A 26,898-nucleotide genomic window follows, 5' to 3' on the forward strand; every position below is an offset into this window, starting at 1 on the left:
ATGTCTCGAAGGAAGCAAAGAAACCCCCAGCAGCTAATTTCAGATGGAGACAACTCCACAGCTTCTGAGAATGGTGAGTGAGCAACCCAGAGAGAGACGGACAGATGGAGAGAGAGGCAGTGAAGGAAAGCCCTGACTAAGATCCTTAAAAGTACAGAGAGACCGGGGAGGGATAGAGAACATGAAATACATGTGTGCCAAGCAGATACTGACAGGGAACAAAGAGAAGGAGAGGAAAGTTTGCTTTTTGAAGTTCTTTACAGAGCTAGGGATGTTTGCTGGTAACTTCTCACCATTTCAAGCTTGCCACTGGGCCACTAGCTTCCAGTACTTCTGAGTGTGTCGCAGACACAGTGATGAACCAAGACCTTGTGAGGTTGGATTGGAGGAAAGGGTTGTTACGGTGGGTGGGTGTTTTACAGATATGTATATGTCTGGTTTTCTTTTCCTTAGTCCAAGCAACTGTGAATAACTTTTTCTGGCCACAACCACTGTTACCAGATCCCCAGGCGAAAGGGGGGGGGGGGGACTAACCAGGATGATATGCAAAGAGCACTGAAGACCACCATCTCTAGTGTGTGCGCGTTATTAACTTTCTACCTACATCCCTATAACAAATCAAAAGCGCACTTTAAAATTTGGCTTTCAAATTCTTTCCAGTCAAAATAAGCAACTGGTTTTCCTTTTACGACTGGTCTGTGTGCAGTGAAATCCACTCATCCAACACTGATTTCCCCTAATTTCTTAGGGCAAGTCCGCCTTAAAAGGGGGAGTTATCCATTCAAGAATAAAATACTAATAGCGATAACAGATTCCTTTCATTTATTTACATCTTGCTTTAAGGTGAGGCAGTATACTTAATTAAGGCCCTTCTAAGATTCAGATACAAAAATATATACAGTATATATTTTTTTATTCTGAACTCAGAATTCCTTGTGGACAGTATAGGTCCTGGAGAAAACCCTATTTTGAACCAAGATTTATAGAAAGATGGTGCCTCAGGTGAGCTTTCAAGACCACACACAGGTCTTTTCCATCACATCTGTACAAGGGCCCCCTGTGGTCTGCAAAGCCCCCACATCTCTGGTTATCCTGATCCGAATCCTCATGCCCAGTCATCTCCCCCAGATCTAATTGCACCTACCCCTTCCCTCAGTTCCCCCTTCCAAAACATAACTATGCAGTTGTGGAAGGCATGTGAACACAGGTCCCCCCAGAAGCATCAGGCCACGTATTTGTTCCCAAAACATAGGAATTAGCCCAAGACCCAAAGCTCCAGGCCCTGGGTAACTGAACTAGGCAGCAGCTATCTGGAATACAGTTCTCGTTTCTATTCCGTTTCCCCCAAAGAGCTCAGAAAGGGCTACAGGTTAACCCACACAGGATTGAGAACCACTGGGTTAAACATGCATAACATACAGTTAACAGGTTATGATTTGCACTAGATTTGCCATAATTTCAGAACAAGTTTACGATACAAGTTTTCATCCTAACCTGACACATCTAAAACTAATATGTATAATATACAATTTACTGGTTACACTTTGCCATAGTGCAGGATTTTTCAATCCAAGTTTTCCTAATGTGGCACATAGGGATTCTATCCCCCCCCCTTTTACAAAATCGTATCGCGGTTTTTAGCATATGCGTGTCGGAGTTGTTACCGCCACGGCCGGCGCTAAAAACTGTGCTATGGTTTGGTAAAAAGGGGTCACGAGTGTCGGAGCAGCGCGGAGCATTCAGTGTGCCGGCCAGCGCTAAAAACCGCTTTCGCAGTTTTTTAAAAGGGGGTGGGGGGATTAGAGACTTCAGATGCATAGCTAAGAGATAACGGCCCGGATTCTATAAATGGTGTAAATGCTACCTAAGTGGACTTAGGCATCACTAGACATCCTAGACATCAGCATTGCTCCATTAAGCCAGCTTATCATTCACCTAATGTGGCGGTGCCTATCTCGGACACCTAAGGGGTCTTTTACTAAGGCGTGCTAGCCGATTTAGCGCATGCTAAATATTAGCATGTGCTAAATGCTAATGCGTCCATAGACTATAATGCCTTAGTAAAAGAGGGGGCTAATGACGCCTAACTCAACCACGCCTATTCTCCGCCCATAACCACGCCTACTGTCTGAGATAGGAGATAGTCAATATTAGGCATCGTTAGGCATGGGAGGGTGCCTCCACATAGGTGTCGCTAGGGGTCCTACGATTTTGGCGCCAAGCTCTTAAATTATTTAATAATTTATTTTATTTGACTGGCTGAAAACCAGTGCAGTCAATTACTATGCCAATTACGCCAATTTGAAAAAAACAAAAAATGTAGGCGCCGATCCCAAACAGGTGTCGCTAGGACACCATTTATAGAATCTGGCCCAAAACGGTCATTTAAATAGTGAAAAAGCCAACGGCTTCATCTGCCAACTGGTCCAGTGCGGAAACTCCCCACGCAGTCGTTGCCCACAGACTTCCTTTCCTGCCCCTTTCAAAAAGAGCTTTCTAGGATCTGGCCAAGGTTCCATCGGCATGTTATGTACAAGGACCCTGATTCTGCAAAGCGCATCCAAAGTTAGGCGCCGTTTGGATGTCTAAGATAGGCGTCCTTTGTAGAATCGCGCTCAGCGGTGCTCAGCCCTGTTTAGACATCTACATTTGTAGGCGTCCTTTAGAGAGGTTTTAGGTGAGAGTTAGACGTCCAAACAATGTCCTTAATGTTATAATATTTTATTATTATGATGGTGTTTTCATTATAATTGTGATACTGGGATTTGGATCTGTTTAATGCTTCCATCAGAGAGAGTGACTCGGATTCAAACCAGCAACATTAGGGTAGAAGGCTGTAGGTTTAGCCAGTGTGCTACACAGTGAGCTAACAAGTTGCATAGCAATTGTAAAACTAAGTCCTATAGGCATTGTAAAGGACGTCTACTTTTGAGCGTAGTTTGGGTCTACAAAGTGGTGTCCATGTCCTTTGGATGCCTAAGTGCCAATTATTGCTCGTTAAGGCTCTTAAATAGTTCATTATCCACTTAGTTTGGACGCCTAAGTCACGCTCTGCTTTAAGCGTGATTTAGGTGCCCTTTATATAATGAGGGCCAAGGTGTTTATTTTGAGGTAGGAGAGCAATTTATTTATTTGCAAAAGTTCTCCTTCCAGAGGTGGCAGAGAATTAAATCCTTGCACTTAAGGTCCAGTAACATAGAAACATAGAAAGATGATGGCAGATAAGGGCTACAGCCCATCAAGTCTGCCCACACTATTTACCCACCTTCTTAAGTCTACTGATCCCCTAAGTATAATTGTAATTATACTGTCACTCTACTGACCCGCTTATTCAAGTCCATACCCTAGTGACCCTATCCCTTGGCATGACCCTCGTAGGGATCCCACATAGGTATCCCATTTGTTCTTGAAGTCTGGGATGCTGCGTGCCTCGACCACCTGCACTGGAAGTTTGTTCCAAACCCTGCGGGCTGGATCCACTTTCCTTGTCCTAGTGTTGGAAATCCAACCTCAAAGTCTCCGATCTCTTCGCAATATGGTAGTGAGAAGAGCTGGGTCTCATCTTTGCAGTTGTGAAGGGCAGAGGGCCCCAACTCTGTCCTGGAGGACCACCAGGCCAATCGGGTTTTCAGGATAGCCCCAATGAATATGCATGGAGCAGATTTGCATGCCTGTCACTTCCATTATATGCAAATCTCTCTCATGCATATTCATTAGGGCTATCCTGAAAACCCGATTGGCCTGGTGGTCCTCCAGGACAGAGTTGGGGGACCACTGCCCTACACAATCTCTTATATTAAGTCAACTTGATTACTGCAATATTGCCTACTTAGCAATTTCTCAGAAGAATATGCAACGATTGCAAATGGTGCAAAATGCGGCGGTCAGGTTGAAGAAATACGGTCATGTAACACCTTCTTATCGAGTGCTGCACTGGCTGATGATGGAGGCGCCTGTGAAGTTTAAGTTTGGTTGTTTTTGTTTTAAGGTTTTATTTGGTTTAGCTCCTAAATACTTAACTGAGCTTTTCTCTTTTGCAACCAACAAACATAAGAGAAGCTCACACCTGAATTTTGTTTATCCACCTGTTAGAGGATGTAAACTTAAAAAAAACATCGTCAATATCTTTTTTCATATCAGGCAGCATTATGGGGCAAAGATCTAGAACAATTGTTTCTGCTTACTGATACTTATGGGGAATTTAGGAGACATCTAAAAACATATCAGTTTTTGAAGTACTTAAGTAGCTGATTTGTAGATCTTTTTAGGGTTTTTTTTTAGTTATTGGCTTTTACCTTTTTAGTTTTATTCAATTTGTTGTATTTTTAACTATTGTAAACCGCATAGAACTTTACGGCATTGCGGTATATAAACTTATTATTATTATTATCATTAGGGCTAGCCTGAAAACCCGATTGGCCTGGTGGTCCTCCAAGACAGGGTTGGGGACCACTGGTGTAGGGGATGCATGGAACATAAACCTTCTTTTCACTTTCCTATTTTCTTTGGGGGGGAGGGGGGTGGCGGTGGAGTTTATTCTTGGTATTTTTTTCTGTCTTTTATCAGGTGTTCAATCATTGTAAAGTGCGCTGAAACAACAGAATTGAAATGAAACGTTGGTGCTCTTTTTGCATCATTCCAGAGGACTTATTTTGCAGGGTTTTAAAACAGTGGGACAAACAGTTTCAGGCCTATCAAATGGGAATCTAAGTAAATGTGGCCCCTCAGAAGAGCAAACTTCTCTCAGTTTATCTTAAAAGGAAAAGGCAAGACTTGGGTGCCTTTATTTTAAAACTAAACTAATATTTAAAATATGCTTATCTCTCCAAACACTGGTTCGCCTTATTCAGGAATAATCCATACCCTTCCTTCTAATTAATGATATTTCAAAAGGCCCAATATTCTATTCTACAATTTTGAGTTATATTTTCACATTGCACAAGACTCTTGGTTCCAGGGCTGACTCTAACGTCCCTATTGCATTTTTCCAGGACCAAGGAGAGGGTCACCAGAAAGCAGCAATCCATCGGCAATGGGCTGCTTCAGCTCTGGTTTTCTCAAATTGTACTTTCAGGGCTCCTTTTACAAAGGTGGGTTAGGGCCTTAACGTGCGGAATAGCGTGCGCTAAAATTCCCCGCCCGCTAGACCTTAACGCCAGCATTGAACTGGCGTTAGTTCTAGAAGTGTAGCATAGGTTTAGCTAAATACACTAGCGCACCTTAGTAAGAGGAGCCCTCAATGTCTCTGGAAACGAAACCAATGCTCCTTTCAGACAGTAATTCTCAAACTGTGGGCCAGGATCCCAAATGAGGTCCCAATATCAGAATCAGTGGTATAGTAAGGGAAGGGGAGTGGACCGACCTGGGTGCCATCTTGGTGGGAGCACCAACATCTCTCCTCCGCTCTATCCCCCCACCCGCTCCTTCCCATTCCTCCCCCGCCATGCCCGTGCCTTATGGTTTGTTAAATAGAATGTTTAGAGGAATGATATTTATGATAATATTTTACATATTATATGGATTGGAATTTTAAATTGGTGAAATTTTTTTGTAAGGAATATCTTTCTGTATAATATGAATGTATTGTTACTTTGTTCCTTCAATAAAAAATGTTTGAACATAAACTAATAAACAAATTGTTGCGTACAGATAAACCACTTATAGCAGTGGTCTCAAACTCGCGGCCCGGGACCCACATGTGGCCCGCCAGGTATTATTTTGAGGCTCTCGGTATGTTTATCATAATCACAAAAGTAAAATAAAACAGTTTCTTGATCAGATGTCTTTAGCTATAAATGACAATATTATTATTAAGACTTAGCCAAAAGGAAAGATTTTTTCTGAGGCCCTCCAAGTACCGACAAATCCAAAATGTGGCCCTGCAAAGGGTTTGAGTTGGAGACCACTGACTTATAGCAATATGGGACCCAATCAACACTGTCTTCAGCAGGAGTCCCACGTAAAGGTGGTAACAAATACACTTCCCCCCTACGTATTCACAATTTCATTAACCGCGGTTTCGAGTATTTGCGGTTTTTCATTCCCTGGCTCCGCCCCCCAAATTTACGTCACTGCTCCCGGCATTGCACAGAGGAAATCGCTGCTCCCCTCAGCCATCTTTCTCCCAACTGAAGTTCTGAGAAGTAGACTGTTGGTTTATAATCCCTGTGCTGTCCGACTGGCTCTAGCTGCCAGCGAAACTGTGTGTTCAGTTTAGATCGATACTTCGGGTGTTCAGGGTACCGCGCATGGAACGGTCTAGAGGCAAGAGTGTTGGATAGCAGAAGGGAGCGGATAATACTTCAAAACCTTGATGTGCCTTGTGTTCCAGCTATTGGATTTCATCAGCAAGCTAAGTCTGCTTTAAATTACAGCGCTGCAGGTCAGGTTATTCACGGTTTAAACATTTTTTTTATGGCTTTTTTTTTTTTTTTACAGAAAAACCGCGAATAACATACGAAAAGTTATTCGCGGTTTTTCGGTATTCGCCGCCATGCTGTTCCCCTATCACCGCGAATGCGGAGGGGGAAGTGTAAACACAACAAATATGCCTGATCTGTATACGGTGTACACGAGCAGAATGTGCTACTGAAAAGAGCTATGGGACTCCTGAGGAAGACAGTGTTGATCGAAACACGGACCGTGTCGGGTCCCATATTACTATAAGTGGTTTATTTGTACGCAACAATTTGTTTATAATAAATTTTCCCTGCATCTTGTACACCTGTCTGCAGTCCTTTTCTTTGTCCTTATGCAAAAAAATTTGACCGTCACTCCTCTCCTCACCTATAAAATACTCCTCCTCATCTTTAAAACAAAAAACTCTAACAATCGGCGTTCATAGATAAACTTTTGATCTCTTACTCATCATCCAGGGCCCTCCGATCTAATAATCAAAATCTACTCTCCATACCGATAATACGGGAACTGTTTTACGATACTACTTGTAAATCCATTTTTTTCAGTCACCGCCCCCTCTCTGTGGAATGCCCTCCCATTAGATGTTCAATTACAGAACTCGCTTGAAAAATTTAAAGCCAAACTTAAAACTTTCCTCTTTAAAGATGCCTTTACTCTTTAGTATCAGCTTCCGCCTTTTAATCCCTTGATTCTTGTGAAGCTTTGAAACATCTAATACTTCTTTTGAACTGATTCCCATCCTAATGTTTTTGCCACTCCCCATTTACCGTTCCTTTTTTTTAAATCAATTATACTTCGATGTATTTTAAACGACCTATCCCTCCCCTACTTTCCTTCTGTTTCACGTATGTTAACCTAAATTTGTCTAGGATTTTTAATATTTGATAAAATATTGCTTTTATTTCTTTATTTTAACTGTTTTCTTTGTAATCTTTTTATATTATACACCGTTTAGACACTTGTTTTGATAGACGGTATATCAAAAATAAAGAAACTTGAAACTTAGTAGTGAGGTGTGCATCCAAAGAGAGTGTCCACACGGTGACTGGTGAATGGATTCCCAAGTGGCACAAAGAGAGACCTACCAGAGTCACTGCTGGTATCTGGAAAAGGACTTTCATAGAGGAGCTAGCAGTCATTTAGCTCAGGCCTCAGGCAGAAAAGAGACTGGTTTCATGTATGTTTGAACTAAACGAAAATTAGCTTGGCTCCCAGCTTTCTCCATAATTATAATCAAGTTTGCACACTTCTCAGTTAAAAATGTGCTTTGGCTGCTTCGGTATTTACTGTTGTTATTAATATGACTTTTTTGAGACTCTTGTGAGTCTCTAAAAAGCCCTGCTCCCCATTTCTGTGGTAGCGTTAAGCAGGGACAAGGACTCCCACAGTTTGGGCTGGTAGCAGGCAGGGTGAGGGGCTAAGCAAGGTCGCATCACTTAAAGTGTTTACCATCTCAGGCTCAGGTCAACATGATAGAGAAACTGAGAGCTTTCATTAGCTCAGGCTTAGTCCAACAAGTTGCAAGATATTGACAGCCTGAGGCACGGCTCAGCCCGGCAAACTACTCAACAAACCTGAAAATGCAGCAACGTGGTTGGAGCTAAAGCCTCGGCGCCCTGAGGTTGTGGGTGCAGGCCCACGATGCTCCTTGTGACCCTGGGCAAGTCACCTGCTCTCCCCATTGCCCCAGGTATATTAGATAGTCTGTGAGTCCACTGGGAGAGACAGGGAAAAATGCTTGAGTATCTGAATAAATTCATGTAAACCTAGGGTTACTATATGGCTCCAGAAAAAGGAGGCTGGATTGAGATATCCGGGTTTTACTTCCATTGAAAGCGATGGAAGTAAAACCCGGATGTCTCAAGCCGTCCTCTTTTTTTCTGGAGCCATATGGTAACCCTATAAACCGTTCTGAAAGAACGGTATAGAAAATTGAATAAATAAATAAATAAAAGTTTCTACAAAGATAAGAACGTGTATGAACATCAAGGCTAAATAGGGGAGAAAAAGTCCTACGGAAATATAGCTTCCGTCCCTGCATGAAACTAAGCTTGCGCTACATCTGAAAGAGGTATGAGCTACAGCCAAATTCCCTTCCCGAAATCTAAGATTAACAGCACATTACAGTCCACAAAGGCTCTCCCAAACCCTCCATTCTCTTGCTCGCTGCCTCCTCTAGGTCCATCTTCTGCTTCTCCTCCCCCTACACCAATTCAACAAGTTTAATTAAGCTGAAAGACAACCCCAGCCCCCAGAAGTAAATTAGCAAGAAGGGGAGGCTTAGAGAAGAGAATATTTACATATCAATGTCTGCAAGTCCTTCCCCAATTCACTGGCATGAATACAGCGGACGCCTCCTTCAAAATCTATCTCCCTTTTAAAAGAGCAGTACAGGGGAAAATGTTGCTACAACTTTTTCATAAATCAGCTGGAGTGAAAGAGAGAAGAAAACGCCCTTTTTTCAGTCCTATAAGAAAGCCGGAGTTACTGTGCTGAGTGCTGACCATCATCAGAAAAACGTGCCCTCCTTGGCCTCCCCACTAGGGTTACCGCATGGCTCCAGAAAAAGGAGGACAGATTAAGACGCTGGGGTTTTCCTTCCATTGGATGTAAAACCCGGATGTCTCAATCCATCCTCTTTTTTTCTGGAGCCATGTAGTAACTCTACTGCCCACTATCACCCCAAGACACGCAGGGGTGTCTAATCTAGGGTTGCAAGACGTCCGGATTTACCGGGTTTTGAAAAGCAGATCGCGTCAGGATGCTTGCGTGGATGCCTTCCTGACCGAGGCGAGCAGGCTGAGGGGGTGGGGCTAGGGGTGAAGCTAGAGCTAGGGCATGGTTTGGGCGTAACGGGGCAGGGATGGGTAGAACTGGGCAAGACTGGGGGCAGGTCTATGGGTCCGGATTTTAATAATAATAACTTTATTTTTTTATACCGCCAAACCAAGTGTTCTAGGCTGTTTACACTAAAAAGAGCTGAGCAATCAGCGAAATACAATCCTACAGAAAAAATACATTCAGTAAAAATACAGTTTCAAGCAATAAAACCCTTATTAGGTAAATTTATCAAACAAAGTGGTCTTAATTAATTTCTAGAAAGAGCAGTAAGACATAACTTGGTGAATACATTTACCTAGCAGTTTACCTGCTTGAAACGCTAGGGTCCTATCTAAGAAGGTCTTATATCTACAACCATTCATTTTTTGATAAACAAATAAGTGAAAACACAAAATGAGGAAAAAGGGAAGCTGGAGACAATCCCAATATCAGCGTAAAGCCGATACAAGAAAATCTGAATAATACTCTTGCCTCCAACGGCAACCAATGCAGTAAACGATAGTATGGACTGATGTGGACATTCTTTTCTAAACCAAAGATCAATCGGACATACGTAAAATCTGGTAACCCTAGTCTAGTCTAATCTTAATACTAGAGAATTTAGATAAACATAATCTAACATAAATTAAATAATATGTGCTCAGTGACGTGAACATTCAAAAATGCCACTGGAAGGCTATAAGCCCTCCCTGCCTCCATTGTATATATACTTCTAACAGCTAAAGTCATGACTGAAAATATTTTTAAAAATTATAAATAATAAAGTACTTAGCTCAATGGATCTTTGTAGGCTCTTGTAGATTGCAAGCATGAAGTGCAAAGGCGTCCTTAACTAGCAGGCATCAAAACTGTGTGTGACAATCCCCCAAATCCTCAATAAGGTGCATAAAATATATAATCAAGAATCAGAAAACCAAAAACGCAAAAAAGTAAAAAAACACAAGTCACTCAAAATCCTTCATCCACATAATTCACAAGTTCACCACAAATCCTCACTCTGCTTCCTCGACACAGATCGTGTTTCAAAAGGCAGAAAACACGAGTGGAGTGCAAAGAACACACACTACCAAAAACAGCGAGTCCTAGTTCGCAAGGGGAGTAATCTAGTCTGGTTTTCAGTTCACCCATAATTGTTTATTGAAAACTTCTATACTAGAGAATGACAAGGGGAAAAAAAATCTGTCCCCATTACTGCCCCGTCACCGGACCACCGTCCCCTTCACCTCCCCGTTCCCGCCGTCCCCTTCACCGCCCCGTCCCCGTCACATCCACCCTTCCCTCTCGCCACCTCACCGCCCTTCAGCGGCTCGAGAATCTCCCTCCCTCCCCCTTAGCTTCGCGGCACGTTAGTAAAGAAATTAAGGGAGGGAATGTGCGCGGTCATTGATTGCGCGCGCGGCCCCCTCCCTACAGCCAAATCTATTTATTTATTTATTTATTTAGATTTTTATCCCGTCCTCCCAGTAGCTCAGAACGGTCTACAAGTGAACATACACAATTGAGGGTAATTAGACATATAAGAAGTGCAACAGGTTTGGATGATTGGACTTACAAGACTGTGATGTGAGTTTAAGTACAGGCAATACAGCAATTTAAGAGTAGAGTTCAAATATAAGTAGTTAGTTTAAGTACAGTTAAGTGAGATTAGGTACAGTTTGTCAGAGGATAGACTAAGAGATGACTGTACAGGAATTTAGGGGGAAGGTAGGAGAGAGGAGAGGGGGTGCTTAAGGGGGGGGAGAGATAGAGGTGATCTTTAGTTGAAGAGGAGGGTCTTTACCAATTTGCGGAATGTTAATAATGAGTTCTGTTGTCTGAGTTGGGGAGGGAGTTGGTTCCAGAGGTGTGGAATGAAGTGACTGTAGGATCGTTTGCGGGCTGTTTCTGTGAGGAGGGACCTTCCGGGGGGGGGGTGCATAGACGTATCTCCGATTTTGAACGGAGGGTGCGAGTGGGGGTGTAGATGGGAAGCTTGGATTTTATGTAGGAGGGGGTGGTGGAATGAATTCTCTTGTGGGCGATTGCCAGGGCCTTGAAAGCACATCGCTGGCTAATTGGGAGCCAGTGTTCAGCACGGAGTGCTGGGGAGATGGGATCGTGGTAGTTGAGGTTGTGTAGGAGGCGGATGGCTGCATTTTGGACCCGTTGGAGGCGTTTGAGATTATTTTTGGTTAGTCCATTAAATAGGGAGTTACAATAATCCATTCTGGAGAGGACATATGCGTAGAGGAGTTGGGTGAGGTCAGGTTTGGAGATGTAGGGTTTGATCCTTTTCAGCTGGCGAAGGTAGTAGAAGGAGGTGGAGATTACTTGGGATATGTGGGCAGATAGGGATAGGTGTCCGTCTAGGGTTACTCCTAGGCTGCGAACCTCCCTCCCTCCCCCTTACCTTCGCGGCGCTTTAGTAAAGAAACTTACTGAAGCTGGAAGTTGCGTCAGAGGAGAAGCTTCCGCCCACACACATGCGACTGCAGGCAGGCAGGCTTCGCCGGCTTCAGTAAGTTTCTTTACTAAAGCACCGCGAAGGTAATGGGGAAGGAGGGAGGAAGATAGATTTTGCCATAGGTAGGGAGGGAGGGGGCCGCGCGCGATTGGTGACCGCGCGCTTTCCCTCTCTTAACTGTGGGGACAAGGCCATTCACCGCTCCAAGGGGTGGTGGATGGCCTTGTCCCCATGCCTGCAGTGAGCACTTCCCCTCCCCCCCGCCACCATTTCGGCGGGTTACCCGCAGGTAACTGCCACCGTGTCATTCTCTATTCTATACCACTATTAATGACTGGGGAGTCAATTCAGAGTGGTTTACATGAACTTTCTGTAATGGTACTAGCGAAGTAAGGTGGGAGTGGGGGTGGCGGCCCACCCCAGGGGGCGTCTTGGTGAGGGCGCATGTACCCGTTCGCCTCACCATCCTCCGTTCCATTCCCCCCCTCCCCACTGCCGCTCATGTGTGCTGCTTCCCTTCCCCCGTACCTCTGTAACGTTCCTGGCGCAAGCGGCAACCCCCAAGCTGCTGTTGCGCCAGTGTCAGCTCTTCCTCTCACGTAACTTCCTGGACCCGCACCTAGGAAGTGACATCAGAGGAAAAACCAACGCTGGTGCGACAGCAGATTGGGGGTTGTCGCTCATGCCAGGAACGTTACAGAGGTACGGGGGGAAGGGAAGTGGCACGCTTGCGGCACGAGGGGGCAGGGAAGGAGCGTGTGGAGGTGGGGGCAGGGAAGGGGGGAGGTGCCACCGCCCCGGGCACACCTCACCCTTGTTATGCCATTGTGTAATAGGTGTTACAATACATGAGCTTCTGTGGTGATGTTATAATACATTTACATATTTTTTACATTTAATTTATTAGCTATATTTACCTCTATTTTAGTCTAAAGATCGAGTTCGTTTCCACACTTTGGTTGCCTTGAAAATCAGACCTGATTCTGTGTTTTTTATGCAGATCGCAATGAATTTCAAATGCCATGAAAAGGTTTCCTTCCTTTACTACTACTATTTATTATTTCTATAGCACTGAAAGGCGTACGTAGCGCTGTACATTTTAATATACAGTAGACAGTCCATGCTCAGAAGAGCTTACAATCTAATTTAGACAGGACATTTCAGGGTTAAGGAGATTATAGTGGGTCTAGGTGAGGGGGAGTTAAGAGTTGAAAGCAGTTTCAAAAAAGTGGGCCTTTAGCTTGGATTGATTCAGGAAGCCTGTTCCAGGCACACGGCACCACAAGAAAGAAGGGACAGAGTCTGGAGTTGGCAGTGGAAGAGAAGGGTACAGATAAGAGGGGCTTGCCCGATGTGCGAAGATCATGGGTGGGGGAGCAAAGGAGAAGATGAGCGAGGAGAAATATCGTGGGGCTTCGGAGCGAACGCACTTGTGGGTCAGCAAGAGGAGTTTAAGCTGTATTCGGAAATGGACGGGGAGCTAACGAAGCAACTTGAGGAGAGGGGTAATGTGAGAATAGCGGCTCTCACGGAATATGAGTCGCTCAGTAGCATTTTGAACGGATTGAAGAGGCGAAAGGGCCCAAATCATCTCAAAGGCCTTAAGATCGCTCCGTGGTATGGCGGCACCTTCAGTATCGTGTGCAATTCTGGTTGCTGCATCTCAAAAAAAAAAAAAAAAAGGAAAATTAGTACAGAGAAGGGTGACTAAAATGATACAGGGAATGAAAGAACTCTTCTAGAAGCAGTGGCGTGGTAAAGATGAGCGGCGCCTGGGGCGGTGGTGCTCCTCCTCTGCTCTCTGCATCGCTCCACCCATGCTGTGCGCGCTCCCCCTTCCTTTTCCCCATACCTTTTAAACTTCTCTTGCATGAGCAACGTGCCCACATAGGTGTCTTCTCACCCTTTGACAAGCCTTCCTGGGTGCAGGTCCCGGAAGTGACATCAGAGAGCGCGTCGATGCCGATGGGAAGCAACCTCAAGCCAGGGAAGTAAAAATGGGACAGCGGAAGTCAAGGGGCATGCGCGGCAAGGAGAAGAGCAGGGGGACGGAGAGGAGGAGGGGTATTGCACTCTCTGCATGGGGGGGGGGGAAGGATGGGAGGGTTATTTATTTATTTTTGTGTGTGTGTAAGACGCATATGTATCCCTAGCTTATGTTTATGAATGTTGTATGGAAACATTTTGAAATGTATATTCTTCTGTCTGAACATTCTAATAAGTTTTTCAAAATACAAATTATTTGAACTTAAAAAAAGGAAGACCGCGCACGGAATGGACCGCATCCCCCTTAGTAAGTCACTGCCTGTGAGGAAAGGCTAAAGAGGTAGTGTTTTCCAGCTTGGAGAAGAGATAGCTGAGGGTGGATATGATACAGTGGAGTGGAAGACGTAAACACAAATCTATTGTTTATTCTTCCCAAAAGTACAAAGACTAGAGGGAGACGCCATGAAGTAGAACATTTAAAACAAATGGGTGGAAAAGGTTTGTTTACTCAGTACAGAGGGAAAAGCCTTCTAGGATCTGGCAAAAGTCCCACAGCTCTGGAATTCATTGCCGGAGGATGTGTCAAAAGCAATTAGGGCATCAGGGTTTAAAAACATTTTGGACAATTTGGGGAGGAAAAGTTCATAAATTCACTGTAAGGACCACCACTTATCCATGGGGGGAAACAATACAGGTACTTCTGAACTGCATTGACTACTGTTAGAAACAGGCTTGATGGACCTTCGGTCTGATCCACTACAGCAGCCTTAAGGTCCTATGTTCTAGTAATATGGTAAATTAAGCCCTCTTTTACAAAGGTGCGCTAAATGTTTTAGCGTGCGTTTAGCACGCTAACCACTAATGCGTCCATAGGATAACATGCACACATTAGCGGTTAGCATGTGATTATGCGTGCTAAAAAGCATAGCGCACCTTAGTAAAAGAGTGGGATAGTAAATGATGGCAGATAAAGGCCCGAATGGTCCATCCAGTCTGCCCAATCTGATTCAATCTTAGCTGATGGGGTTCAGTGCAGTGGCGTAGTAATGGGGGGTGAGGGAGGCTGTCCATCCTGGGCGCCGTCTTAGTGAGGGCGCAGGCACCCGTACTCCTCTCCGCTCCCCCCCTACTGCCGCGCATGTATGCCACTTTCCTTCCCCCGTACCTCTATAACGTTCCTGATGCGAGCAGCAACTTCCAACCTGCTGTTGCGCCAGCATCAGCTCTTCCTCTGACGTCACTTCCTTGACCTGTGCCCAGGAAGTGATGTCAGAGGAAGAGCCGACATTGGCGCGACAGCAGGTTGGGGTTTGCTGCTCGCGCCAGGAACATTGCAGAGGTGTGGGGGAAGGGAAGCAGTGCGCGCATGGCCAGAGAGGGCAGGGAAGGAGCGTGTAGATGTGGGGGTAGGAGAAAAGGGCTGGAGGGGCGCCACCATCCCAGGCACCTTTCACCTTCACTAGGCCACTGGTTCAGTGTCATGGATTTCATGTACCACCTTTCTGTGGAACAACTGTGGTGGTTTACATTTATTTATTTTTACTTTGGCTTTCTTATACTAAGGTGCGCTAAGCGTTTTAGTGCGCGTTTATCGTGTGCTAACCGCTAACGCGTCCATAGGATAACATGCAAGCATTAGCCTTTAGCAGGTTTAACGTACACTAAAAAGCATAGCGCACCTTAGTAAAAGAGGAGTTTTATCTTTATTTATTTATTTTTTTAAATTCTTTATTCATTTCTTAATCTTACAACAAGTGTACAAATAATAAAAACATTTAAAATTAAATACATCACTTTTTTAAAACTTTTAATTTAACAAACAAGTAGCAACTGGCAACAAGATTGGAAAATTAACACCAGAAGTTGCAATGACTATTCCGGGTTGAAAATTTAAAAAATATTTTTACAGGAAATAAAAAAACAAATTATTTAGTCCACAAATATGATCCAAGAACAAGGAAATCAATACAAAAAAAAAAAAGGGACAGATTAGAAGGCATGATCTTCCCCCCAGACAGCCGGTTCGTTAAACTGCGGACAAGGCCAGTGAACCAATAGCCACCCCTCCCCCTTCTCTAGCTACTATAAATTCCAGCAATTGCTTTGGTTCAAAAAACTGAAAATTTTTCCCTTGAAATGAGACACAGCATTTAACAGGAAACTTCAATACATATGATGCGCCCAAGACGATTACCCTTGGGCGATAAAGCAGGAAATCTTTTCTTTTCGTCTGTGTCTCTAGATATATCTGGAAAGATTCCTACTGTTGAACCTAGGAAAGTGTCCTTCATGTGCCGAAAATAAGTACGAAAGACTAACCTTCTCTTTTATTAAGGTGCACTAGCCGATTTAGCAGGCGAAAACTGATTTAATGCACGCTAAACACTAACACGTCCGTTATATTCTATGGATGCGTTAGTGTTTAGCGCGCACTAAATCAGTTTGCGTGCGCTAAATCGGTTAGCGCACCTTGGTAAAAGGACCTATAAGTCCCTGTCAAACTCCAAGGCAAATGACACTATAAGGGAGGAGCTTTCCAGAAAATTTGTCAGGTCCAATTTATTCTCTTGTATCTAATGTTCAAATATTTTTATTGAAGGAATACAGTAAAAATACATTTATAATATACATAAAGAAATGCTTTACAAATGATTTCACAAATGTTAAAATTCTAATCCATATATTCTATAAAATTCTACCGTTCCTCCAAACATTTTATATCATAAACCATAGTGCCTCCATCACCCTCCACTCTCCCCTTCCCTTCCCCCTCGCTCCCCTTTCCTCCACCCTTCCTACCTCCCCACCCCCTCCTTCCAAATCTTCCATCCCATTTCCCTCCCCTCCATCCCATAATCCATGCCCCCTCCCCGGATAAAAGGTGACATTAAGAAATAAAATAAAGATCTGGAATGTAATTTAGACCAGTGGTTCCCAACCCTGTCCTGGAGGAACACCAGGCCAATTGGGTTTTCAGGCTAGCCCTAATGAATATGCATGAAGCAAATTTGCATGCCTATCACTTCCATCATATGCAAATCTCTCTCATGCATATTCATTAGGGCTAGCCTGAAAACCCGATTGGCCTGGTGTTCCTCCAGGACAGGGTTGGGAATCACTGAATTTTAGACAACCATAGCTTCAATGTAAATCATTGAGAATTAAACTTCTTGCTCTAGGTCAGGGGTGTCAAGGTCCCTCCTGGAGGGCCGCAATCCAGTTGGGTTCTCAGGATTTCCCAATAAATATGCATGAGATCTATCTGCACGCACTGCTTTCATTGTATGATAATAGATCTCATGCATATTCATTGGGGAAATCCTGAAAACCCAACTGGATTGCGGCCCTCCAGGAGGGACTTTGACACTCCTGCTCTAGGTGAAAGGTTTTCAATATAAGGATCCCAAACCCTCATAAAAAGACGATCACCGAACCTCTCTTGTATCTAAACTAAAACTTAGCTTTATATACCGGGTCATTAACCAAAGGAAGCTCGACTCGGTTAACAATGATTTAAAAAGTACTAAAAGATAAACAACAGTAATTTCAAAATAATTAATTTTCAAAGTGTTTAGCAAATAGAAAAGTTTTTAAAGATTTGCGGAAAAATGGAAAAGGACTGGGGCTCCTCTGAATTAAGGGGAGTTCATTCCATAGTTGAGAAAATTTGAAAGCCAAAGATTGGCTAAACATCTTGACTCCTTTAATTCCTTTTCTGGAAGGAAAGGAGAGTTTGAATTGATGGATTTCTCTTGCATAGGAAAATCTATAAACGTTCCATAACAGGGGAATGAGGGGAATAAAAATACCATATAAGATTTTGAAAGTAATGCACGCATATTTAAATTGAATCCTGAGATAAACTGGAAACCAATGAAGACTCAGAAGCAGAGGAATCACATGGTCAAACTTACTTTTTCCAAAAATCAACTTCGCAGTGGTATTCTGAATCAATTGTAATCTTTGGAGACAGATCTTTGAGATGCCGATATAAATAGCATTACAATAATCTAACCAGGATAATATGATTGATTGGACTAAAACAGAAAAATGTCGATGATGGAAAAGAGTGCTAACCTTCCTCAGTATTCGTAAGCTATAAAAGCATTTCTTAACCAGATAATTTATTTGATCCTTGAAGGCAAGAAAGGAATGAAAAAGGACTCCCAATATCTTGGAGGAGAACTCGATCTGCAAGGAAGCCCCAGAATCCAGAAATACAGTCCAGTTTGGGGCCTAAACACAAATGTTTAGTTGTAATTGCATTTAGCTTCATCTGGACAGACATAGCCCAAGCTTGAAGTTTGGAAATACAATTATTTATTTTAAAAGCTAAATTGGTATTATCCGAATCCATCTCAATCAGCATAAAGATATTTTCTCCTGTTGGAGTGGAAACTGTTTGTTTCTTCATGCCCATGGAAATACTCTGGACTCTTGTTATAGGTGGTGAACCTTCTTCGGGTATTAGCAAAGTCTTTATCTAGAAAAAATTAGAGTATATGGAGCGCAAAGAAGAAATAATCTGAGATTATTAAATTTTCCCAAATGTCTGGTAATTTCTCCTTCGGAAATGGTGAGGGAATACCTGAAGTTACATAGTAACATAGTAGATGATGGCAGATAAAGACCCGACTGGTCAATCTAGTCTGCCCAACCTGATTCAATCTAAAAATTTGATGGTTTGTTTTTTTTCTTCTTCTTCTCTTTAGCTATTTCTGGGCAAGAATCTAAAGCTCTGCCCGGTACTGTTCTTAGGTTCTAACTACTGTCTAGTCCCTCTCTACCCTCCCAGCCATTGACGTCCTCCCCAGCCCATCCTCAACCGTGCAAGTCTGCCCAGTACTGGCCTTAGTTCTTCAATATTTACTATTATTTTCTGATTCTAGATCCTCTGTGTTCATCTCACGCTTTTTTGAACTCCGTCACCGTTTTCCTCTCCAACACTCTCTCGGAAGCACATTCCAGGCATCCATCACCCTCTCCGTAAAGAATAATTTCCTTACATTGCTCTTGAGTCTCCCACTGCTCAACCTCAAATTATGTCCTCTGGTTTTACCATTTTCTTTTCTCTGGAAAATATTTTGTTCTATGTTAATACCTTTCAAGTATTTGAATGTCTGAATCATATCTCCCCTGGTTTACATTTATTACGAGCAGGTATTTAAGAACATAAGAAGTTGCCTCTGCTGGGTCAGACCATAGGTCCATCGTGCCCAGCAGTCCGCTCCCGCGGCGGCCCATCAGGTCCATGACCTGTAAAGTGATCCTTTGCCTAAAACCTTTCAATCCCCTTTATCCCTCTGTCTATACCCTTACATAATCCTATCTATACCTCTATCTGTATCCCTCAATCCCCGCATCCATCAGGAATTTATCTAATCCTTCTTTGAAACCCTGTAATATACTCTGTCCTATCACAGCCTCCGGAAGCGCATTCCAGGTGCCCACCACCCTCCGAGTGAAAAAGAATTTCCTAGCATTGGTTCTAAACCTGTCCTCTTTCAATTTCTCCGAGTGCCCCCTTGTTCTTGTGGTTCCCGATAGGTTGAAGAATCTGCCCCTCTCCACCTTCTCTAAGCCCTTTATGATCTTGTAAGTTTCTATCATGTCTCCTCTGAGTCTCCGCTTTTCCAGGGAGAAGAGCCTCAGCCTTTCTAGCCTGTCTGCGTATGAAAGGTTTTCCATACTTTTTATCATTTTCGTCGCTATTCTCTGAACCTTCTCAAGTATCGCCATGTCCTTCTTAAGGTATGGTGACCAATGTTGGACACAGTATTCCAGATGCGGGCGCACCATCGCGCGATACAGCGGCATGATGACGTTCCTTCGTTCTGGTTGTAATACCCATCATTCTGTTTGCTTTCTTTGAGGCTGCTGTGCATTGTGTCGTTGACTTCATTGTTGTGTCCACCAGCACACCCAAGTCTTTTTCAAGGTTACTTCCCCCTAGTACTAATCCCCCCATTTTGTAGCTGAACATCGGGTTCTTTTTCTCTATATGCATGACCTTGCATTTCTCTATATTGACGTTCATCTGCCATTTATTTGCCTATTCCTCTAGTTTGTTCAGTCCCTTTGTAGGTCTTCACACTCCTCCGCCGTCCTAACCCTGCTACAGAGTTTAGTGTCATCCGCAAATTTTATAACTTCACACTTTGTCCCTGTTTCTAGGTCATTAATAAATACATTGAACTGCAGCGGTCCGAGTAGTAGCCCTTCACTCCAACCCTTTGCTTTCTGCCTGCCAACCAGTGTTTAACCCATCTGTATACGTCCCCTTCCACCCCGTGGTTCCACAGCTTCCTAAGTAGCCGCTCGTGGGGTACCTTGTCAAAGGCTTTTTGGAAGTCGAGATAAATGATGTCTATGGGTTCCCCTTTGTCCATCTGGCTGTTTATCCCTTCAAAGAAGTGCAGTAAGTTCGTTTGGCACGATCTTCCTTTGCAGAAGCCATGTTGGCTCGCTTTCATTAGTCCATTTTTTTCTATGTGCTCACAGATGCTGTCTTTTATCAGTGCTTCTACCATCTTGCCTGGAACTGAAGTCAAGCTTACCGGCCTGTAGTTCCCCAGGTCACCTCTCGATCCCTTTTTAAAGATAGGTGTAACATTTGCTATTTTCCAGTCCTCCGGGATCTCCCCAGTTTTCAAGGATAGGTTGCAAACTCAGAGTATTTCCACTATTTCGTTTCTTAGTTTTTTTAATACCCTTGGGTGGATTCCGTCCGGGCCTGGTGATTTGTCGCTTTTCAAACTATCTATCTGTTTGATGACATCCTCATGGCTTACCTCTATTGTCGACAGTTTTTCTACTTGATCCCCATCTAAGATCTCTTCGGGTTCTGGTACATTGGATGTGTCCTCGCTTGTAAAGACTGATGAGAAGAATTTGTTTAACCTATCAGCTACCTTTTTTTCCTCCTTTACCACTCCCTTTCTGTCTCCATCATCCAATGGTCCTACTTCCTCCCTCGCCGGTTGCTTTCCTTTAACGTATTCTCTGTCCCTAGTGAGCTCACAATCTAAGGTTTTTTTGTACTACTTTATTGGCTAAATTTTATGCTGGCCCAAATGAAGTATCACAAGAATCCATTTTTTTCCCAATCACTAACATGGCTCCTAGACCTTTGAGTTCCTAGAAGAAAGTTAAAAAATATAACTCAAATATTTATCGGGAAAAATAAGACATCTATGATTAAGACTAACATGAGAGACAAGTAAGAAAAGGGTTCTAGAAAGCAATGCAAAGTGTATTTTGAGGGAAGGGTGTGTGTGTGTGTGTGTGTGGGGGGGGGGGGGGGTTGTTTGACTGTGAAGCTTCCTGCGCTGCTGCTTCCAGTGTTATACCTGAGAACTTTAAAGGGAGTCGGTGTGTGGTTTTAATCAATGCCCAGGGAATCTAGATTAACAATCAGCTGTGAGAAACTCAGGTGGCTGGTTAATCCTTAAAGAAAAGAGCACTCTGGCATCCCTCTCTCCTGCGATGTATAATTTAGGGATTTAGAGACGAGGGCAAACTCACAAGGAATTGTAAAAAGGACAAAATGGAAAATATTTAGAAGAAAGGGGGATGCCTTGTAGATTTTTTTTCAGATAGTCCCAATTTCCCCTCAACTCTATGAACTTTGTATCCTGTACTTTGTGTGTTTTGCTTCGTCCTCATCCTGCTCCTTTCTCTCACCAAAGTTGTTGGGAAATCAAGGACCTAGTTATCCACTTCAGATACTCATAATATGGTTTATTTTTATGCACCCTGAACAAAGACTTGGCTAACGTCTAATTTACGCTCATTTGTATGTTTTTTCTCTAAAGGAGATACAGCGGATGAAGACATTCAGGTCTGTGAAAAATGCTGTGCCCAGTTTGAAGACCCAAATGAGTTTCTTCATCATCGGGAGTCCTGCACTGTGGTTAACCAAGTGGTGGTGATTGTTGGCAACCAAAGTGACTGCTCTTCTACAAACTCTTCTGCCGAGGTTCCCAGAGATATGGATGGAGAGAACAGCCATGGATATGCTTCTGTTAAGAGCATGGGTGAGCCTCACAGCCCTGACCCAAATAGCAGAACTCATGAGAAACAAGGACCCAAGCAGGAACCTTCGCTGACCAGCAATAGCCAGAAGACTCTCAGAGTTGCCGATTGCCCCAGGTCAGCTGCCTGGCTGGAACCAGGATGTAAAGATGCAGGATCGTCACGGCACTTTTACATTCCCAATGGTGGACTGATGGTGGAAGGCCTCCCCAATCCAAAGCTTGGGGCAGCACCCCACAGTCAGGAGGCACTTGCTACTGGAATAGCATGCGGTTCTCTCAACATCCCGATGATCTTAGAAGAGCTCCGGGTCCTTCAGCAACGCCAGATCCACCAGATGCAGATAACTGAACAGATCTGCCAGCAAGTTCTCATGCTGGGATCTATATCACAGCCAACAGGGTCCTTGGCCTCCTCTACACCTTTGCAAGCTGAACCAACAGCTGGCACAAAGTCTTTGCCTACATTCAGCCCAGTGAAGGCAAACCAAGCAACGCAGATGCCTGAGAGTCTCAAAATCTCATCTGGAGCAGAGGTGCCCAGGCAAGCTTTCTTCCATCTCTATAATCCACTGGGGAACCCCTTCATAGGAAGAAGCCTTCCTAACGTCCATGCTCTCAAGCAGAAATCTGTGACATCCTTCTGTGAGAAGGCTACTCAAGGGTCAGCCCCTCTACCCACATCACCTCCCGGCCAGCTCATATCTGCCCATTCTGCCTTCCCTGCAAGTATTCTGGCCCCCCAGGCTGGAATGTTTTTGGGAGCCAGGGTGCTTGAAACCATGCCCAGCCTGCTGAAGCAGAAGAATGGAGAGCCTGCCTATGCAGAGCCATCACAAGAGAAGCCATCTGGCAGGCACAAGTGTCGATTCTGCGCCAAGGTGTTTGGCAGTGATAGTGCCCTCCAGATTCACCTGCGGTCCCACACAGGTGAAAGACCTTACAAATGTAACATCTGTGGGAATCGCTTCACCACTCGAGGAAACCTGAAGGTCCATTTCCACCGGCACAAAGAGAAGTATCCTCATGTGCAGATGAACCCCCATCCAGTTCCTGAGCACCTGGACTACGTTCTCACTAGCACTGGGCTCCCTTATGGTATGTCAGTACCCCCTGAGAAGACAGATGAGGACCCACCTGAGAAGAAATCCCTCATCTCAGCTTTAACTGCCACAGAGAGCCTCACCCTTCTCTCCACTGCCCAGACTCTCCCACCATTGAATAAGTTTGTTCTCATGAAGGCTAGTGACAGTGCAGCTTCCCTGCCAAAGAGCATTGGAGGTAATCTGAAAAGCAAGGCAGATGAAAACACGCCACCATCAGAAAGGGAACCACAAGTGGACATTCACAATGGCAGTGGTAGCAGAGTCCAGCTGAGCAAACTAGTAAGTTCCCTGCCCAGCTGGGCACTGTTGTCTAATCATTTCAAGGCAACTGCCTTCCCTTTTCCATATATCATTGATCCTCTTGGTTCCTCTGAGACATCAAAGCTCCAGCAGTTGGTAGAGAAGATAGATAAGCAAGCCACCAGTTCCAACCAGTGTGTCATCTGCCTGAGAGTGCTCAGCTGCCCCAGAGCCCTGCATCTACACTACAGTCAACATAATGGAGAAAGACCGTTTAAGTGCAAAATATGTGGTCGCGCTTTCTCCACCAAGGGCAACTTGAAGGCCCATTTTGTTGCACACAAGTCTAGTCCTACCACTAAAGCCCAAAACTCTTGTCCCATCTGCCAGAAGAAATTCACAAATGCTGTAACACTTCAGCAGCATATCAAGATGCACCTAGGTGGGCAAATCCCTAACGGGGTTGTTACTGAGGGTGCTGAGACCAAGTTGGACTGCCTAGAGGAGAAAAGCTTTGATGACCAGGACTTTTCTGATGAGGATGTTACTGATGAAGATTCCCTGGAAAGCAGTGGATCTGAAAGCCACAAGGTGACCCAAATGGATTCAGAGATTTCTAGCTTGGATGATGACATCATAGTTGCCACCACAAAAGAAGAAGTGGGAGATGGTGGCACTGACAGCAGCCTTCCATCGGCTTCGGCAATCCAACATATCCCTCCTTCAGAACCTATCACTGCTGTTGCTACTGGATTTCAGTCTCCTTCAGGGCTTCTGGAAGACAGCAAGCAAAATGATGCAAGAATTACCAATACGGAGGCTCCCCAGGAAGAAAAACCTCAGAACATTTTTGTTGAACCCTTTGAGCCCCTAGTTGACAACACAAATGATGCTTCAAGTCCAGCACTCACTGACACTCAAAAGATAGTTCAAAAAGGACCAGTGATGGCCAATGAGGCATTGGAGAACAACAGCCACACTTGCGACATCTGTAATGTGCCTTTTTCCTGTCAGGACTCCCTAGAGAAGCACACACAAAATCATACTAAGGATGGACTGTTTATCTGCACAACTTGCAAACAGAGTTTTCTAGAGAAAGGAACTTTAAAGAAACACATGCTGGCAGCACACCAGGTGAGCGAAACATCCCCTCCTCGGCCACTAAACCCCCCTCCGTGCCTGACTAAAGAGTCATCTCCATTAGCCCAAACACCTCCAGACAACTTGGTGAAGATGGAAGTGGGGAGCCCACCCAATATGTTGACGCTGGTACAGCTGCCTGGGCTGGTTGTGTCATCGACACTATCCCCTCCTGGAAGGCGCATCCCCAAGCAGCATCTCTGCATGGTGTGCAAGAAGACCTTCTCCTCTGCCAGTGCCTTGCAGATCCATGAAAGGATTCACACTGGAGAGAAGCCCTTCTCTTGCAATATGTGTGGAAGAGCCTTCACTACCAGAGGAAACTTGAAGGTAGGGCTCACCAGTTTACGTCAACAGCAAGGATGTTTAGTTTCCTACCTCTGGGAAATCCATCAGACACAGTGCTTCACATTTATTTAACCAATTGCAGTACCTTAAAATAGAGCCCAAGAAACTACAGCTATGCCCTTCTCTATATACATCTTGAGTTACCCTGACCAATCACTGCATCACTGTTATATATGAGAGATAGAATCTAGAGTCTAATTCCTGGGTCTTTATAAGTAATACCCCCCCTAGCATACCCCTCCCCAGTTATTACAGAATTTGTATATATTGCAGACAGAACCTAGACTAAATTCCCTGGGTTCTGCATGAAGAACCTGTCCCCGGAAGCATCACTTTAAGGGATATATTAGAAATTCGGCTTGGAAGGCATGGGACAAAATATAAGGGCTGGTGAGTGACATATAAGACAGTCTCTTTGGGGATGCAAATACTTGATGTTAATGATTTTGTGTAACAGACCAGAAAGAATCAGGTCAGACCAAAGGTCTATCTAGCCCATTATCCTGTTTCCAACAGTGGTTAATCCAGATCACAAATACCTAGTAGAATCCCAAAGAATACGGAACCCCCAAAGAGTTCCAAGATTCCTGAACCTAGGGTAACCAGATTTTCCATTCGCAAAATCCAAACACCTCGACCCGCCCCCCCCCCCCAGGCCCACCCAATTCCACCCATCACTGCCCTGTCACGTGCAAGTCCTGTCCCCAATCCCGCCCTGGCCCTGCCCCAGCCCTGCCCCCTGCTGCCTACTCTTGTCAGGCAGGAACGCATCCATGCATGCGACACGATTACGTCATGTGCGTGACATCATCTTGTGGCATCTACGCATGCGCGGATGCGCTCCTGCCTGACAGCAATTTGTTCCAAGCTTTTCAAAACTCTGACAAAGTGCCGGGTTTTGAAAATCCATCCAGACCCCCGGACAAGTCCTCAAAAGGAGGATGTGTTCGGGGAAATCCAGACATCTGGTAACCCTACCTGAACCCCCAAAGAGTAACAAGGTTCTCTGAGGCTTACTCCCAGGGATAAGCAATGGCTCTCCCTCAGTCTACCTTAACAAAAGTAGACCTGGTGAAAGCTATTGCTAGTGACTAGGGCAGTAATTCTATAAATTGGCACCTCGTTTTAGGTGCCACAAAGGAATTCATTTAGGCCCAAATTCTCTAAATGATGCCAGAAGGCACCCAAGCTCAGTAAAAAAAAACACTGCTTAAATGGCGTTTTTAATTGAGTTTCAAGGCACCTACCAGCACCAGAATTGCACTTCCATAGGAGCTTTAGGTCGTCCAATTCCACTGTGGGCGTGGCTAACACAGGAAATGGCATTAGGTGGCCTATGGAGGCACATCAAAGGTAGGTGCTGGAAATGTAGGCCTGGAAAACCCTAGCCTACTTTTCTGGTAGGCATCAAAACCTTAGGCACACCCTATTTATGCCAGGGTTTTCTTGGCCTAAATACCAGCACCTAAGTTAGGTACCCACTGGCACCTAAGTCCAATTTAGGCACCTACATGTATAACACACCCATGATCTGCCCACAATCTTCCCCTAACCATGGCCAAAAGCGGTAGGAACCTACCACGTTAGACACCTACCAGCCAATTCATTTTAATTTAAGTTAATTATAACGTGCTAATTGCCAATTATCAGTGCCTAAGTTAGGTGCCTAGATTGGCACCTAACTTTAGACGTCGTTTATAGAATCAGGGCCTCAGGGCCTAACATTAAACACCAGCTTATAGAATTGCCTTATACTGTATAAGAAATTTGATTCATGCTTTAACAGAAATTAATACCTGCATCTGTTCTTTCCTAGGTCCATATGAGCACTCATGTCTGGAACAGTAGCCCCATCAGGAGAGGGCGACGTTTCTCTATGGATAGCCCTGTCCCTCTTCTCTCAGGTGGTCCTGTCAAACTGCAGGACTTCCTCGCAAGGGATATCCCTGCACAGCTGGTAGGAGTTGGACCTCTTTCCTTCTGGAATCAGTATACAGCCTTTTTATCCAGCAGGCCAATGACAAAACCTGCTGGTATCAGCCCGACAGCTGCAGTGCTTGCCCCTCCTGCTCTGATTGGCCTCAGCAATACAGTCACAGTCAGTACGCCTATTGGTGGATTGGGTGAAGTCAAGGAGCAGGTCTTGCCATCTTCTGAAGCTTCCCCTGATAGCCAAGTGAAAGATGAGAAATAGCAATTTACTCATATAGATGCATACTAGAGAGTAGGCCCAAGGGGCCCTGTTGACAAATCTGCTCAGATGTGGTCAGTACAATTAAAAAGAGAAGGATCCTTCCAAAAGAACTCAAGGTAGGAAGTGGTAAAGTCATGATGATTCTTC

At 44.4% G+C, this 26,898-nt stretch overlaps 1 protein-coding gene across 1 annotated transcript; it reads left to right on the plus strand.

The window, feature by feature from the left end:
• On the plus strand, window positions 1-26,751 carry SALL2 (spalt like transcription factor 2). The gene is made up of 3 exons (XM_033923177.1): window positions 1-73; window positions 21,505-24,539; window positions 26,374-26,751. The coding sequence occupies exons 1-3, from the start codon at window positions 1-3 to the stop codon at window positions 26,749-26,751; spliced, it is 3,486 nt and encodes a 1,161-aa protein (XP_033779068.1).
• The last annotated feature ends 147 nt before the right edge of the window (window positions 26,752-26,898 follow it).

This window comes from Geotrypetes seraphini, chromosome 16 (genome assembly GCF_902459505.1).
Source record: "Geotrypetes seraphini chromosome 16, aGeoSer1.1, whole genome shotgun sequence".
Classification (NCBI taxonomy): Eukaryota; Metazoa; Chordata; class Amphibia; order Gymnophiona; family Dermophiidae; genus Geotrypetes; species Geotrypetes seraphini.

Excerpts from the sequence above, each read along its gene's own strand:
- SALL2 (XM_033923177.1), top strand. The coding sequence starts at position 1 with ATGTCTCGAAGGAAGCAAAGAAACCCCCAGCAGCTAATTTCAGATGGA. Across the intron at positions 74-21,504 it reads CTCCACAGCTTCTGAGAATG|GAGATACAGCGGATGAAGAC; the intron begins GTGAGTGAGCAA and ends TTTTCTCTAAAG. Across the intron at positions 24,540-26,373 it reads CTACCAGAGGAAACTTGAAG|GTCCATATGAGCACTCATGT; the intron begins GTAGGGCTCACC and ends GTTCTTTCCTAG.